This window comes from Varroa jacobsoni, unplaced genomic scaffold (assembly GCF_002532875.2).
Source record: "Varroa jacobsoni isolate VJ856 unplaced genomic scaffold, vjacob_1.0 scaffold_916, whole genome shotgun sequence".
Taxonomy (NCBI): domain Eukaryota; kingdom Metazoa; phylum Arthropoda; class Arachnida; order Mesostigmata; family Varroidae; genus Varroa; species Varroa jacobsoni.
This window is the reverse complement of record NW_019213818.1, coordinates 40,377-57,702: the sequence shown is the minus strand read 5'-3', so window position 1 is coordinate 57,702 and position 17,326 is coordinate 40,377. Positions and strand designations below refer to the sequence as shown.

The 17,326-nt window shown below is 40.2% G+C and overlaps 1 protein-coding gene across 1 annotated transcript; it reads right to left on the bottom strand.

Annotated features, from left to right (window-relative positions):
• Positions 1–9,795: 9,795 nt before the first annotated feature.
• Positions 9,796–11,883, bottom strand: LOC111264947 (uncharacterized). The gene has a single exon (XM_022841226.2). It carries the CDS (start codon positions 11,622–11,624, stop codon positions 10,317–10,319), a length of 1,308 nt encoding a protein of 435 aa, XP_022696961.1. The 5' UTR covers positions 11,625–11,883; the 3' UTR covers positions 9,796–10,316.
• Positions 11,884–17,326: the final 5,443 nt, after the last annotated feature.

Genomic DNA, 17,326 nt, shown 5'->3' with positions numbered 1-17,326 from the left:
TTCACGACTGCGTTTTGCGGCAAGTAGAAATTTCCGAATACACCCGAATACCTTATATATAAGTAATTAATGACTTGAGAATCTTTTCTGCTTCAAAATTTCGAATATCGCAAACATGACTTTAACCGAAGTGCCTTAGAGCCCCACGCTGCGCCATTTATGGGTTGATTCACAATGTAAGCTGTGATGTCCAAATTAGAAAGTACAGAAAAGAGGCTTAACTAAGTGGCACTTGTTTCAACCAACTATAAAGTGTTGCTTAGATCCGACTTATTGCTTTGTCCATACAAACGTTTCAATAAGGCTTAAAACGTGCTTCAAAATAAAAATACCAGTTATAAGAGAAGGGTTTTGATAACGCTTTACAATTATTGCAAACAACTGAAAAGTACCACAGCACCTAAAGCAAAAAGTGTTAGTTGTGTTCAAACGGGGATAAAGTCTGTCAAAAGGGTGATCAGCGACAAGCACTTGTCTGTCCAAATGCATTTTTGTTTGAGCGTAAAAGGTGTATACATTAATGAACAGTTAATCTCCAGTTACGATGCTTTCAATGAACGTAATACACACTGTAAATACAAGCTACTTATACCCTTGGTACCCCATGCAATTTCACACTCAACGGTTGATAAATTATTTGTGCCACTATGAAAAAGTGTGATCCCAGCTTTGAGTTAAACAACCTGTGACACACCATGATGTCTATTTGTTTGGAAAATACACAAATAGGCTTTAAAGAAATTCTGTCACGGTATTCCACATCGTCACACAGCACCACGGAAAAGATGCTTTCCTCAACGCTTGACCCTCTGTCACTATATGAGGGGACCATACTTTCCAGCAATACAAACTCTTCAGTACGATTAAATTTTTCTATAGCTTATCGGGTATAAAGCCATCGCTTTGACGGCGTTACTCTGAAATAACGCCGCACCGATGCATAAATCTTTGGGTCACTAGTAAAGAACGCCTCAGTAAGAAATGGCTTCCTTAAAGCCCAGAAAGCCGAGTCATACTTCTCAAGGCGTTACTTCTAAGTACTTTCCATGGTAGCATGAGGCTTCCGCTAGCATTTCATAAGATCCCGAGTACCAAAAAATTCGTTCTTAATATCTGCACAAGCCGAATTCGCTATCATGCCTAAATTCGACTGAGTGTCCAGCGCCCAAACACGATGGCTGTCACGGAAGCAGTGTCGCGTTAAAAAATGGCTTACCAATGGCAAACTACAGATCTTGGTTTAATTCCAATCTGAAATGAGTAGCTGGACCTGAGGAACCGAGAACAAATTTAGTTTATAAAACAGAACCATTCGTCTATTGAAACATCCTTCTAGTTATTATTTATGAATTTACGGGAAACCTTTGATAGTGTGTTTGTAGAAGGGCTTTTGTTCCGCACAGCTTCTTGTATTATTATTATGCCTTATAAATGATATGGTGAAAAGCGTTAACCGGGAAGTTTTGCTATATGTAGATGATACGCCTCTTAGATATTTCATTAGTATGAAAATGCAGAACAAGTGCAAAATAAGGGTATCGCTATCAATGTTGGAAAAGGAACATCTTTCGAAGTTCAGGCGTAAGGTCGTAACACAAATCGCAAAGATAAAATTATTATAGATAACACTTGATAATATCCTTAATGACAAGCTTATTTTGAAAGTTTAGGTCATCATCCGAAAAAATTTGTGGGACTTTCGTCATATTAAGCCTTGGCATACGTTCTACCTCTCGTAGCTTCCGTATAGAGCAAGGTATTGGATGTGCGTTACCATGAATGGATTAACATTCCTATGGCTCTCAAGACCTTAGTGCTCGAGACACAATGTTCTGGGTGCAAACGATCTTGATTGGACTCGAACTACACAGTTTGTTCGAAATAGTAGATTACTGGATCTGAAACCTTATTTCATTGTATTTACTACCGTAACAGATAGCTTAGTCTTTGGATGCAGAGAACTGCACAAACTGTATGGGAACTGTTTTTTTTTTTAGCGACCTTACATCTGAATGTAGGAGCTTAAGCTATCGTAAGCTGCAAAAAATGGTGTTTTAAGACTAAATCCGATTCTTGTAACAAGTAGGACTGGATGCATATCTTATCACCGTTATGCTTCTGAAAAGTTTCGCCTACGAGTGTCAGTACGAGGTTTCGTTTGAAGTACCGACCTTGTGCAATGAAACAATTGTCTCGTTGTAGTTACTTTTTGGCGCATGACTTATGTTTGCTTTTGTTTTTCTAGTCTCATTCAAGTGTCTTGTAACTTCCAGATGCTGATGCGGCGGGGCATCGTCGTTTCCAGCTGTGTCTGATTTTTGGCATAGTGCGATTATGTTATTCGAAAGTTTTATTTTTGTGTAAGGTGTGGGTCTTTGCCTTCTCGATGACGAAGAACGTTGGTCTGTAAAGGCCTTAATTTATCGCACTGAACCTTTTAGAGCGTAAATTGGCTTCTTAGCGTGTGGCGGCTCGAGGACATTTTTAGAAGTATGCTACTTTAATTGGATTAAGATTTGCAAAGCTTGAATCAGAATGGGGAATATCTGAATGCAATTGTATTGTCTGCTCGCTATCATATTTGGTAGAACTGTCATATTATTATTCTCGTCACCGTTGGGTCTCACCCCACCAAAATACTGGGCTAGCTGCTGGTTTTTTGTGTTCCCTCGTGCCAAAAAAAAAACTTCAGCACGAGTCTACGAGAATGTAATGTGTCGGTTGACACATTGGAATTCGACACATGGTATGTTAAGTACTTCACTCACCGCAAAAATAACGGGTATAAATAAATAGATTCGGATTTAAAATTAAGTAGCTATCACGTTCAGCTCCTTAAATGTTATAAACGATGATCGAGCTATTTACCAAAGCTTCAAGCAAAAATAAAAATTTTAAAAAATCATTGGCATTTATCCCTCACCGATAAGGCCTCCTTATCGAATATCCATTTTGTAAATTCCCATGAGCAATCTGTTCCGAATCCAGATTCTCGAACTCTAAATTTACTACGAAAAACTGAAGTATATTTGCCTGTCTTCATTAGTACTTCAAAGGAAATCTAACAGAAACATATCATATTTTTGAAGCCGATATGGAAGTACAGTATGAACAAGGAATACAAAAGTTTGCCCAAAACCTGCGTCAACAGGCTGCGAAATAAAGCAACCGTAGCTACTTGGATAGTATCTCTCAGCTATCTTTTTTTTTTTTTAACTTGCTTCTATAAGTGACCAGAACAGCCGTCGACACCAAAGAAAAATTTATACAAGACATTTAAGCCGTGCAATCCGCAAACGATTTACAGCAACTCACTAGTTTTCGAGAGAAATACGCCTTTTTTTTGCGCCAGGGCGGGATAATATGAGGCGGAAGAGAGCGAATCATTTGACACCAATAGCTTTATCACGAAAGTTATAAAATAGAAAGTGATTACCCTCCATTAAAACCTGCTTGATTTACTAGGAGCGTCTGCTGCGACTGCCCACACTATTGGTCTGACAAAAAAACACATACGTCTACTTTATTAGTAAAAAAATTTGTTTAAAACAATCTCGATAGTCACTGTTGTGGATATATACCAAGTGGCACGTCTAACAAGAACACGACTTGTAAACCCAGTATTTTGACCTGTAAAGGCCAGCTTCTCAAATTATCTCGTCAAACAATATAGAGGTGACAAAGCATCCTGTAAGCTTATTAAAACAGGGATATCAGTACTGCGCTGACAGTCAGCTATGCGACCAAACTTGCTTTGGTTAAAAAATATATAGGGTTGTTCATAATCACAGAAAATTATCCAGAATCAAGAAAAGAAGAATTTGATGATTAGTTTTGGATGATATAAACAAAAGTGGTGTGAAGAATAATAATGTGCAACGTTGACTTCTATGAACACGCGCATTTGCTCGAGCTGATTGCAACGCCGCGTCGAGTTTGTATATGGCACGAGCGCACTACGCATTACTTCTACTAACGACTACGTGGTTCGCTATGTGTTATATACACATTCGACAACTGCTAAAATTGAATGATTTTTTTCGCTGTTTTTGTGCTTAATACCAGCTGGCAGGATATATACCGTTTATATTTTAAGTCAGACAGAATGTGTCCGCGCTTTTTCGCTTACGACACACAACACGTCTGTGACAATAAGTTATTACCTTATCATCTGCACATGACTTTCTTCTACTTTTCTATCAAACGATATGTGTCGACTCATCAGAATATGGCGGGCTTCGAGAAGTTTTCCAGTTACATTTTGAGTTCTTAATTCGTATCGAAGGTAAGCTCTAGAGATCATAGAAAATGCAAGAGAGCCCACCGCTCGAAGTTCAGGAGGGAAACTTTGATAATGCTTGTTTCCCAGTGAACTGGGCACTTGCAAGCCCACCGAACGCCAAGAATAACCTTTTGGGAGATTTGGCTGAATCTACCTGTTCAGGATTTTAGTTAATGTTGACGTACAAACACTACTTGTTATCCGTAACGATTCTGTCTGTACAGGAAGCAATCATTCTGGCTGTCTAGCTCGATATTATAAGTGAGATGCAGCCGTAATTTCTTCTCATGCAATGACCAAGCACCAAGTTTCGGTGTAAACCCAAAGGACTTAAGGTTAGTAACAGCGTTCGTGTCGCTGTAGCTAGTCTTGTCGGCCAGCTTGTTTAGGTTATTTGCTGGCCGTTTTTCTTCAAAAGCGCTTTCAGATCTACGTCATCAGGCTCAAACGGTCGCATAGAGCGGAGATCATGTTCTAGGTTTCGTAGACCGTTATTCAAAGCTTGACAAATTAACCTTGAGCAGTCCCTCTAGCGAGTGTCTTTCGAGGTACCGTGCACAAGGCAAATGTCCCGGCTCGTCTTGGCAGCATTTCGGCTTCAACGAACTCACTGCATAGCAGAAGCCGAATTCTCTTCTAATCTAAAACATCGATTTTTGGGAAATTCTTTTCAGTTGAAATTGCGTTCGCAACACAATACCGTTACAGACACTGATGGAGTAAGAAGGGCAGTATTATAGAAGCTAACAACAAGTAAAGCCTAAAATATATCTAATAACTTATTTACAGACATACATCCTTCATTTAAGTGATGGACAATGTTTAGCTAAATGACGGGAATACAAGATCTGATCTATCCATCTGAGTATCTATATACAAATGGAACATTTTGCTTAACTGTAACTTAGAATCGGCTTCCTGAATATTTCCGCTAAACGTCTACTAGATGAAATGCTATTTCACCTATGTCCCGGATGCACTGGCCCAGATGAACTCCAAGGTGGCCATATATGAGCATTAATAGGACTATTTTCCTAAACGCATTTTTCGTTAGCTCGGCTTGTAAAAATATAGCTATGAGACTTAATTTTCTGAGATGTAGTATTTTTAAATTTTTGTTTGAAAATTATCTTATAATATCAATTAGACTGAGCGTTAAAAAAAGCGTTGATCATTTGGTTGTATTAATTTAGCCCTGAATGTTATTTAGCTACTATGTAAAATCGGCCTACCTCTTCCTCGTTAAAAATTAGATATGTTCTTTCAACTTTGGTTCATATGCCAATAGTATTTTGTTGTACGATATATAATGGCGAACGTGTAAAAAAAAAAGAGATTAGAAAAAAAAAAAGGATGAACGATGATAGTTCAACCTACCCGCCGAGCCTTAACCTATGTAAGAGATATACCGAAAACAACATAATAATTGACTCATTTATTAAAGTGTGCATGTTTGTGTGTCGTCTATAGGTTTTCGTTTTAGTTGAGCATAAATCAGCCTGTGATGGCGACAATTAGTTTACCATCTATTGTCATTTTTTCCGTTTAGTTCTAGCTTTATTGAAATATTTGAAAGCACTTCCTTTTAGGTTTCTTACTTCTCCGATAGGGGCTTTTTTTTTTGCTTGCAATACTTGAACTGATTCACGGATATGGTCGGAGGAATATGCTTCCTACTAATATAGATATATGAAGTGGAACGTATAGGAGATGATAACATCTTCAAAAATTGCGCTCCACTGAATCCAGATTCACCTGTGACTTGTGATTGTCTAAGAGGAAGGTGTTCGCTCTGCGAGGAGGTCGTCAGGTACTTCGAAATAAAAAAAAAAACAGATTCTTCAATGGACAATTGACCTGAGTTCAAGAAAGTGAATTCTTATTATTATTATTGAAATCAACTGAGAATCGTTATTTTATTTGACAGGTCGAAATTACGCATTATGTTTGTATACAGGAAGCATTCTATACACGCACTGTAATATTAACACCAAGTGTCTGTAGCCATTTCTATAACACAAGTTACTGATTGTGTGTTGTTGTTGTTATTATTATTATATCAGATATACTATTATTATTATTATTCGAAAAGTATTACTATCAAGTCCGAGATTAGCGCAGCCAGACGCCGCTTGTAATTTCATCCTAGGTAAATGAAAATGAGCGTAGAAAATGTGCCTGTAAAGGAGGATGAAGATAGCAGATAGTCACACTTCAGTAAGTTCCAGATGGCTATAATGTATAATTGCTTGGTTCGAAGGTTCTTCCTAATGATGCACAACTGCAATTCAAGGCAAAATACCTCAGTATAATTGCACGCTTTGAATTATAGCTGCGGAAGAACTTAGTAGGTCGTTTTAGACGGACGCATTGTCTAGGCCTAACATCAGTACTCTACGTACGAATGAACGCATTCGAAATCCACCTGTGGACAAGTAGGCTAAACGGATGAACACTCGAAATACGGATCAACGAACCTATTGAAACGGTCCAAGCCCGACAATTCTGAGTCCCCAGCTGCGCCCCGACATGTGCGCAATTATCTTTCACAAAGGGGAATGTCTGTTAATGTAGATGCTACTTTATATATACGCTACTAAATACATATAAAAGCAGGGCTCGTCCGCGCAGTTAATTCGTGTAGAGCTGGAATCTTGTTGCAACTTCTGTTTTACCTTTTCAGTTAACTCAAAACTCTAGCCATCAAACTGCTGTTCGTATCTGGAACAAAATGCGAAAATTATCTTGCTACGAGTGTCAGATTGACACTTGCTTGGCGCCAGCGTTGCAGTGAAGACTGGTCTTTGAAACTAACCCCTCAGCAGTGGACGCTTCCAGCCTTAGGGCCGAGGATTAATTGCACATCAGATTCGTACCTAAAAATCAAACCAGACGTACAATATCATCGATCTTTTTTTACCTCTTGATCGAAGGCAATTCTGTTTATCCAAAGCAGCGTCGCTACCACGATAACAATTCTCTATATTTGCTAGGATGTGTACATTGACATTATTTTACCCTCTGCCGTGCTTCACTCACCATTACACCTGGAAATTCTATAATTATCGAAATTGCCGTGTGTTACCTAGATCTATGGAAATTTGCTTAGTCTGATTAGGATCTATGAATCGTGAAGAAAGTAGTGGCCGCCCACGTCGCTAAACGAGTTCCATTCAAGGGTACCGAGAGGTAAAATGTTTCACGTTCGGCAGTTCTATCGCACACCTCGCTATGCCTTCATTCGACCCCACACGTTACCTACTATCGTGACGACAGCTCATAGCGAAACATCAGGGAACGCTGATTCAACTCTACCTGCACACTACATGGATGGAAGGTATACATATCTACTATTGAATTTCTTCATCACAGAAAACTTTTTGTGGGGCGCCTTCTCTCTACAACGTCTTAATTCAAATTAGAAGCGTAAAGAAGCACACTTAGAGCAGGAAACTGCAAATCTCCTAGTCGAATAGTATAATTTACTGGATACTCTTCCTCTCGACTCCGGCTTAATTCACAACAATTGGTTGAACGTGATGGCCTCCGTCTCAAATGGGTGGAATTGATAGAATCTGATGCATGATTGCGATCGTTTACCTTTTGATTTGATCTCTTATCTTCATTCTACTTTGCTCACTACGCCCTTACATTGGACTTGATCAAAGGTTATATCACTGTAGATTGTTTGAGACACAAAAATTAGTCAAGCACTCGTCTGCTTTTACGGCTAGTTGTAACAAAAAAATTGTTTCGCCCTTTTTCTACCCTTTCCTCTTTTAATTGACGAAGCTCGCAATTTTCTATCTGGCCAAACTGAAAAATAATCCAGGATTTTAAAATTTACGTTAAACTAGCTTATAATAAGTATTCTATTTTTTTAAATTGAGATACTTTCCTTAACAGCCAAATCGTAAGGGTATGTTTCCAAGTTTTTATTTAACGGGATAGGTCTGCATATCTGTCATACGCCGACAAGAAGAAATGTTTTGCTGCATATCGCCCATTCGGCATCCAGGATTTAGAAGAAAGACATAGAGACGATCAATTATAAAACGTTGCAGACGACATTTTTACAACAACCTCTCGTGCCACTGTCCGCAACAGTCTACTTATTTGGAATAATCAAGTCTTTCTCGATAGTATTTATTGTGTCGCTGTCCGAGGAGTCATTCCATACGTTTTTTTGGAGTGATACAAATAAATGTCCATTAAAACTGTTGGAACAACTTTACGCACTGCGCTTCCTCTGTAACTAAAAGCATTCACATAACCCTTCCTTCAGTATGTTTCTGTTGCAATAATAACAACTTGAGTTTCGGGATCTAAAATAGCAGCTCAAGTACGTTGTCGAGCTTCGCATAGCAGCCATGCTTCACATATTTAAACCACATAGTTCAGAAATGGTTACCGGTATTCCAGCCGTTGTGTTTGAAATAGTCATTTGATCGTATCAAGCTTGAATTTTCCCAAGTTTTTCGTGATGAAGATGAGGATTTCAGCACGATGTCTTCGCTGTCGTGCTCGAACGGGATCTTTGTTTCGATATGTTAAAACCATTTTTCAGGAGAAGCTTTAGGCAGAAAAGCAGTTTGAGCTTAATAGTCGTTTATCATGAATATTTTTGTTGCAACTTGGAGGACGTTGGAGGAGGGGGCGATTACAGTTTTTCAGCGAACTCGTATATTCTTATGGTAGTCGACAAACTCTCGTCGCTTGCAAGTCAGCCCAACGGAGACATGTGGCGTCGAATCAAGTTAGCATCGGCGATATAAAGTGCTTAGTATTCGTACCACACTCCCAACCACTGCCCAAGTCAAGGGCAAATGACAGATTCCGGTATCTATTCATCTACTTAGCTCTCTCATTTACGAACGTTTGTAAAAAAACTAAGGGTGTTTGCATATCAACAACTGGCGAACTAGTCACCATTTTACGGTTAGTCGACTATAACATCTATGTCATATATCTTTACATATTATCCGGAAAGATATTCATTTCTTGTCGCTCTAAACGTAGTCATCGTTTAGGCCTGGTCTCATCTCATTTAAATTGGCTGATTCGAATGATCGACGATGGACAAGAGGCTACCTCAAAAGTACGTACTCACATCAACTTTACCCTTTCAAAGGTAAACTTTTTATAAGGTCACGAACCTGCTACTGAACTCTTACACCATTCCTGCAGGTCTGCCCAATAGACTTGCATTCGTAAAAATTTACAAAAAAAAAGAAAATTACGGACGGATGTTTACTTGCTCTAGCAAGGAGAATACTGCCGAAAAGGGAACTTATCTATCTTTTAAAACTGGTTCAGCTCGAGCACTCGTCAAGTGCAACATTTTTGTTTCTCTTAATGAAATTACACGAGTAAGATATTAGGATTAAAAACATTAGGCAGAATCGCTTAAAATATATTCTAATCGAACGAGTTATTAGCCGCTAACTCAAAGCCCCCATCCCCCATAGATATACCCCGCACTGCATGCGTGATAAAATAAAGACGCCTTAAGCTGCATGTATCGGTTAATTATATCTATTTGCATTTATTGTATAGCAGGTCAACGACTTATTTTCTTATAATCAAATAGCACACCCTTTACAAATAAGCAGTTAAGCAAACATTCGTTCCGGTTGCGTGCCGCACAAGCACTTAAACCGATAGAAAATCAGACAAAAATCAAAGCAAAAAACACAATATATAATAAGACGCAATGCATAGCATGCTATCACGTCATTGAAGGAACATCACTTCGACGCGTAGAGTACCTTTGAAAGGTAAATCAGCAAATAAATAGTTAATCCAATATCACTGCATGATGACGATCAGCTGACGCGACAGGCACAAACGTACCTCTTTTCATTCAGATCCGAAGTTTCATTCCAATTTTGGGACTTCCAGTTTGTTGATCTAGGTGGTTCGAGCCACTTGATCCTTGGCCGCTGTTCGTAGAAAAAATAAAGCGTCTAGCTTTGAGCCCTTCATCCTATGGTGAGAACAATGAAAAGGGGGTTTCGGATCACTGATTCGCCATCTACTGCTGCGTCGAAATCAGCTCAGGACGCAGCCTCTGCAACTGCTCCCTCCGATAGTCGATGTCTTTAACTACACGTAACACGTGGACCGCTTTACAGAAATCGTAAAATATGCCGTATCTGTTTGAGTTCGTTTCGAGTATGTGCGAAAGAACAACCCGGTCCGACAGTTCCGGTTTGAGAAGTGTGTATAGCACAATGAATACTGTGCCTAAAGCGGTAAGCACGATAACTGCCAAAGCGAATTTGGTGCTGAGTTTGTGGTCAAGCTGAGGATTTTTCCAGATGAACCATGCCAGTGTACAAAGTAGATTCTCGATGATTCCCGCGGACAGAAAGCAAAATACAAATAATTTTCTTTTAAACACGAACATCATAGGCCAATACATTATCGACGGCAGGCCAAACAAAAAAAACGCGAGCACAACGAGAACACCATTATTCGTTTTTGCAGGTAAGTTGGGGGTACATCCTTCTCTTAAGGCTCGCTCCCTTTCCTCACAATGACTGTCCTTTATGATTTTAAAGACCAACGCCGTCGCCACTCCCGTATGCGAAAGGATCACTCCTATGACAACGGCGCCTCCCAGTGCGGAAGAGAGCAGCGCGAAGGCCAATGCACGGGACGCACAGTAAGATACCCATCCAATAAATGACAGTGTTTTCGTAAGGCAGCCGTCGTCGCGACGTTGCAAAGCCTTGATGAGAGATAGTACTGCTAATGTCGAGCCGATAATTTCCGAGTAAATCACGAAGCTGTCGTTGCTTTTTGTCGACATGGTGTTCACAAAATGTAATTGTAGTAGCAGCTGGATGAAGCCGGAGTAAAAGTCTTCAAAGAATTCAAAGACGAACGTTTCTTGCTTAATTCTGGATAGTTCCTGTTGTTCTTTTGGTTCGAGTTCACGATATTGGCAAACTTTGTCGGCTGAGAAAGCGAGCATCTCGCAGTGTCCCTTTATTTGCCACGGGACTAATAAAATCCCCTTTACCAATTTGGTAAGCACATTGCGTAGGTCGCTCTGTTCCGATGACACCGTGCGAAGCACTTCGTAAATAGCGTAGATGAGCGTGGGTGCCACCAGGCAACTTGCACTGATCAGGAGCGCATACCGCTGTCGTTTCTCCCAGTACTCAAGAACGGTGCGCGAATCATCAACTAATTTGTAGATGTAGATCGATAAGTGCACCATGCCTTCGATGAGCAGGAAAGGAAATATACAGCCACAGTTTGGGCCTTGCGATACTTCATGCTGCCAATCGTCACTGTTGACATTCGATTCAACGTCTCTTCCATTATTAGCCATACTTGAAATATGTTGCCTTTTCGACGCTATGGCTAGAAAGAACTGAGTCTACGTATCGGCACTTAATGTAGTATGAGTCTTCATAGCTTGTAGCTGTTATGGCTATGGGTGAACTTGCTTCTCAGAGCCTGTGCTCACGAGTTACAACGTCTATGTAACATGTGTCACGATTCCAGCTCACTATTGGCATCAAAACATAGTGACCACAGCAGCTCGAACATCAGGTGGGTCCGGCGCTCTACTGCGCATGCGTTGGCAATAGCAGCCCACTGTGTATACTGTTACTGCACCCACTTGCCACTGTTTGGCGGATGGCTTTGAGCGGGTCCTTTACGTCGTGGCTATTAACAGAATCGGTGCGTTAGCTTATACAGCTGCGGTTGTTACATTGTGTTATTATATTCACATAAGTATTCGTTAGCAGTCAAGGGTTTGCCAGATTGTACTATACTTGTTTACACGGTATTTTCAAAAACTGTGACTGTTGATGATATAAACATTTAAAGAAATGACTGTTTACTAGCGTGACAACTAAGAGTATCAAGTAAAAAATTACCACTTGCTTTTTTTTAAATAGATCGACATTTGCTTAATCTTAGTGGCAATTGCGCGATCAACAAATAATTAATTAAAACAGATACTAATAAATCGAGTTGCGTTGTAAAATAAAATTTTTACAAATTAAATTTGCTTCAAACTCGGTTTAGCCCTATCTTTTAGCAAAAAGTATAATTTAGCGAATTTAGTATCTTTGTTTGTCATTTGTTACACCAGAGTGCATGGTAGGTTTATGTATCATATCCATAAGTAAGCATCCTGCTTTTATGACACTTATCTTTGGTAATGGTAATGGTATACCAAATGCAGAAAAGACGGTAGGACAATTTGCTAGGCAATAAAGTAGCTAAAACAAGCTTCCTCTCACATATACTTCGGGAAAGTTTACGTTAGATTTCGGCTGAAAGTTTGAAGTTGCTGGAGGCATGGTCATCGGTCATAGATGACGTCCGAGGTAATAAGAAGACCATGAGTTTAGGCATCAAGTAAGTTATGGACCGGCTAAGTTGTTAGCCTGATCCTGTGATACGAACGATTTAACATACAAGGTGCTATTAATGATGTTCTTTACGCAGAAAATAGTAATGTTTTTAAAAATTATGTTTTCGAGTAGTAGACAATCATCTGTATATAGGCATTTGCCATCACACAGAGATATTATGTGCTGTTTTGGACTCCACCACATAAATCTTTCACAATTATTTTTTTCTAAAATTAGTCTACACGCCTCTAATCGATCACAATCGATGGCTCTTAGCCATAGCAGTCGAAAATGCCTTTTTTATAACCCATGGATACACGCAATCGCTATACGCTATTTTATAGTATATCATTTACTACTGCACAAGAGTGACATCTACCATAAACAAAAAAAAGAACACACACAAACGGCAAAATTTATCTACAATGCTTAAAAGAATCATTCTACAGTGAAGCTGTTCTTTGCGCTATATTATTACAGTGACGTTTACAGGGAACAGGTGACTCTATGAGCGTATATATCAGTTTAAACTTCCTATAGCACTGTGTTTCCTGTCGTCATCTTTGCCAACTAGTTAAGTGTTAAAAATTTACAGAAACAGTGATGAATTGAAACATAGTTTCGTATGTGAACCGGGAAGTTCCATCAGAAGGCGGATCTAAGTTTAAATCCGCCTTCTGGTGAAACCTAGTGTCCTTGAAAAAATCTTTCTATAGATAAACGTTTGAATTTTCTATGTTTTATTTTGGATCTTAGCGGTATTTTCCCAAAAACAGCGTGTGCGACAATACCGGAGAATCGGCAGCATAGGGTGCCCGTTTACAATCTCGTGGACACTTGACTTATTGTTGTTTAAGCTTGGCAAATTTAACAACGAATCATTATAATTAGTCACTGCTGCTTTGGGACAACCATTCCACCAAGAAAGTTACTATTAAAGCTACGTATGCCTTTTCCTGAAAGAAGCAATCGGTACTCGTTCAAAGTTGCAAAGGTAAGCATGATTTAAATCAACATGACCGATACTATCTTTTTCAGTTTTATATACGTACCATGTGACGTAACTCTAATGTCCACCAGTTGACTCTATTATGAAAGAACCATTGAATTGAACTCAGCATTCCGCACCAGTGGCATTTGGCTTATGACATTCAGGTAGCACGCGGCCGTACTCCAGGTCTTCTCTCAGCCGAACAAGAGACTAGATGAGTGGTAATGATCATGACGATGGCGATGATGATGAAAGGGGGGCGGAAAAGCGAAGGAGGAGGAAAAAAGGTGTCGCCGCCGCCGCCGCCGGCGACGACGAATTGAGTACCATGAAGGAATGGCAGGGGACAAAGTGCGGGCGGGCGGGCGGGCGGGCGGGCGGGTGAGTGTGAACAGGGCTCAGCTGTAGTAGCCATCAGAGTCCTCAAAAGTAAAAGTGTTGGAGTCGGTACGATGCTGGCGATGTCAGTAAACGCGGTGGCGGTGGCTGCCTCGTTAAATGGTGCTATTCGTCATCCCCATACTTCAGCCCCCCATCCAACGACGACCACTCTAAGAACGCCAGCCGCGCCCCGAGGGTTATAAATGCTGATTGCAGTTTGAGGCTTTACGCTAAAAAACTCTACCTTGGGGATATAGAGGGATTGGTAGCGAAAAGCGGTAGAAGCAGCAGGAGCCAGTTTGCCCGCAGGGCGCAGAGGGCACAGGTGGTGGCGGTAGCGGCCATAGCTGCAGTGAAGCAGTGGGTGACAGAGAGATGGAATCAGTCATCAGCTTTCGCCGACCCATTTTGCGCCTCTCATCAGCATCGGTTGGATTCATGGTTGGAGCTTTTTATTCCACTTACCCAACTTTTCCTCAACATCGAAATCGCTTGTTCTTCTACGTCGTTTTAGCTTAGCAGATCGAGGGCTAGCGACAGACATTTATCCTATGCCTTCGCCCCTCAACCCCCATACGCGTCGTTGTCGCGTTTCGCAGTTCAAACACTAGGATAAAAAGAGAGATCTAGATGCCTATGATAACAGGTAAATGGCATAACTGTCGCACTTAGAGCCACTACAATCGTATCTTTTCTATATTTCCGGCACCGTTTTATGAGGCACTTGTACTAATATGACAAGAAAGCTTAAATTAGTCGATTTTAATTATAGAACATCTATTTGGTAGACTAGTAGACAGTTGTGTTTTTTTATCCTGTATGTTTCCTTGAACGCTTCAACGTTTCTGCCTAAATCCATCACTAAAAGTTTGCCTGCTAAACGTATTGAGCTGCAAGCGCTAGTGGGCCTGAACAGATGGTAACCCATCGATCTGCCTGACACTGAAGTTTTTTAATTAGGCGCAAGGAAAGCGTCCTTTAGCATTTGCCTCAAAGCTGATCATAATTTGCTTAAATATCTAGATTGAATGGCTCCTGCCGGTCGACCTCTGTGGTAGCAAAACAAACTAGCTTATATTAGAGTTACCTGATTTAAACTAAATGAAGCGTACAAATGAGTCTATAATTGAGACAATGGCGACAACTATGTTGGTACGGCAATATTCTACAAGAATGGCACGAAAATTTCTACAGATGATTTACTGTCATATGTAACTAGTCGTAAATCTATAATAATATTATTCGATGGACTGAGTGTGTTAAAAATCCATATCTTTTTTTTGTAAACGACACTCTTCATCCAATTGCAATATTTGTAACCAAAATAAAAACGACCCCGCCCTTTTTGTCTGTCCACGAAGAAGCTGTAACTATTTTATTATATATATATATATATATATATGGTTTCGTTTCAATTCTCCTATCCAAAACCAAGCCTCAAGCTGAAAAGCGTATTATTTAACTTGAAGGACACATACGAAATAACTTCATCGATGTCATGGCGTGGTAAATGCCCGTTCAACTGCACGTGTTATAATTACAGAAATTTTCGAGTGGCGCGGGCGCATATGGACCATAGAAAAGTCCTGTTAGTGAGTTCATAACTGCAGGCGTTCTAAATTAAGTACGAGATGTTTACCACAATTTATGTCACTGTTTATAACCAGTGTGGTAACGCTATTGTTGTAAAGTAATAAACGTACAGCACTAGTCGCAACTTTTAGACGCATAATTAAGGGTGTCCTTCTTAGTAACGGGTCGCATCTGGCTGTCAGGCCCGTAACGATCGGAGCAAGTGATAGGGACCGTAATATGGGTCGACGACCATACATCGCAAGATCTATAACGAAGTACAACGGTAACTGTCATTCTAGCAAATCTTATCTTCGTCTCCTATATTCCTTTCAAGCGTCTAATGTTATATCGTATAAATTCATCGAAAAGTTCAAGTGCGAAATCAGCAACTTGGACCAGCTCGTTTGAGTGTAAAGGACGCTGTAGTCGGTTTACTTGTTGGCACTGATTGGACCGCTTTATGACCAAGGCACTATTAGTAGCGTGGCTGCACTGCTGATGAGGGCTGGCGCTCACTAAAGTAGTTTTGGGTAGTACATAACAGCCCTAGGCACGAATAGATGCTTCTTCATCTTTGTTTCAAGTAAGTCGATCATCATCGAGTCCGTATATTAGAGCGAGGCTGCTAGCTTGTACATGGACAGCAGGTGGCGTTAGCGAAGCCTCTTATCAGCTGCGTTCTTCATCGCGACCCGGAAGCCCTTATTGTGTCTCACAGTGTATATTTCTGAGAAGACGTTTGTGGAACTGATCGTATCTGCTACTAATAAAATATTGCTGACTACAGCGGAGCGCTGCCCATCGATTATTGGAGGCCCTAAATCGCTTGAAGGCCAAAGTTTTCTTTGCTTGACCAGTATCTGTGCGTTCGGTTTCTAGCATCGCTTCTCCTCAATTGGACTCAATTCGATTAGCGCCTGAACAGTAAGTTTATACAGTCTTACTCGGTTAGCGAACACGTTGTGTAGCATTTAAGCTATTGAAAAATAAAGACAGGTCTTGGAATAGTTTTTCCATTTTCGGTAGCCTTCATGCAGTAAGTTATAATACCTTCAACAATAGTCAGCATTCGTGGTCCGAGCTTGTTTGCTGCGATCTTTTGTTTTTGGAGGCGTTCGTGTTCCAGTCAACTGGACAGAAGCGTGTTTTGATGGGACAACCCTTCAAAAAAAGTTACCCTTAGGCTCATTTTACATCAAGATAAATTCGTTCTACAAACGTTATCAGAAAGAACTGATTTCAAACCATACCAAAGCCCCCAATATTTCTCGGAAATCTTCTTTTAGGCTTCAGAGAAAAAGCCCTACATCGAATCTCCTCCCATTTTACAACACGCAACAGTTGTATGGAAATTAAGTTCATGTCCGCCTGGCCCCGCATGCTACAAAGCTGAATTGCACAAAAATATCCGGTCTTCGAAACGCGAAGATCCTATCGTTCAACAACGTTGTATATCCTTATAATGAAAAATGTTGAGCATTCATTGAAACCGAACGATATTAATAAAATTGCCAAACTAAATTAGGGCAACCGGAGTTGTTGAAAAGTGCTCCCGTATTAGCTGGACGGCGAAGGTTTCGTATCCAGCGAATACTTGCCTGCACTCAACTCAGAAAGCTGATGATACTTTTTTTAAATTAGCCTAGCTTGTATATATATATATATATATATATATATATATATATAGAGAGAGAGAGAGAGAGAGAGAGAGAGAGA

Bases quoted from the DNA above. Each gene is read 5' to 3' on its own strand.
- LOC111264947 (XM_022841226.2), bottom strand. From the start codon at position 11,624: ATGGCTAATAATGGAAGAGACGTTGAATCGAATGTCAACAGTGACGAT.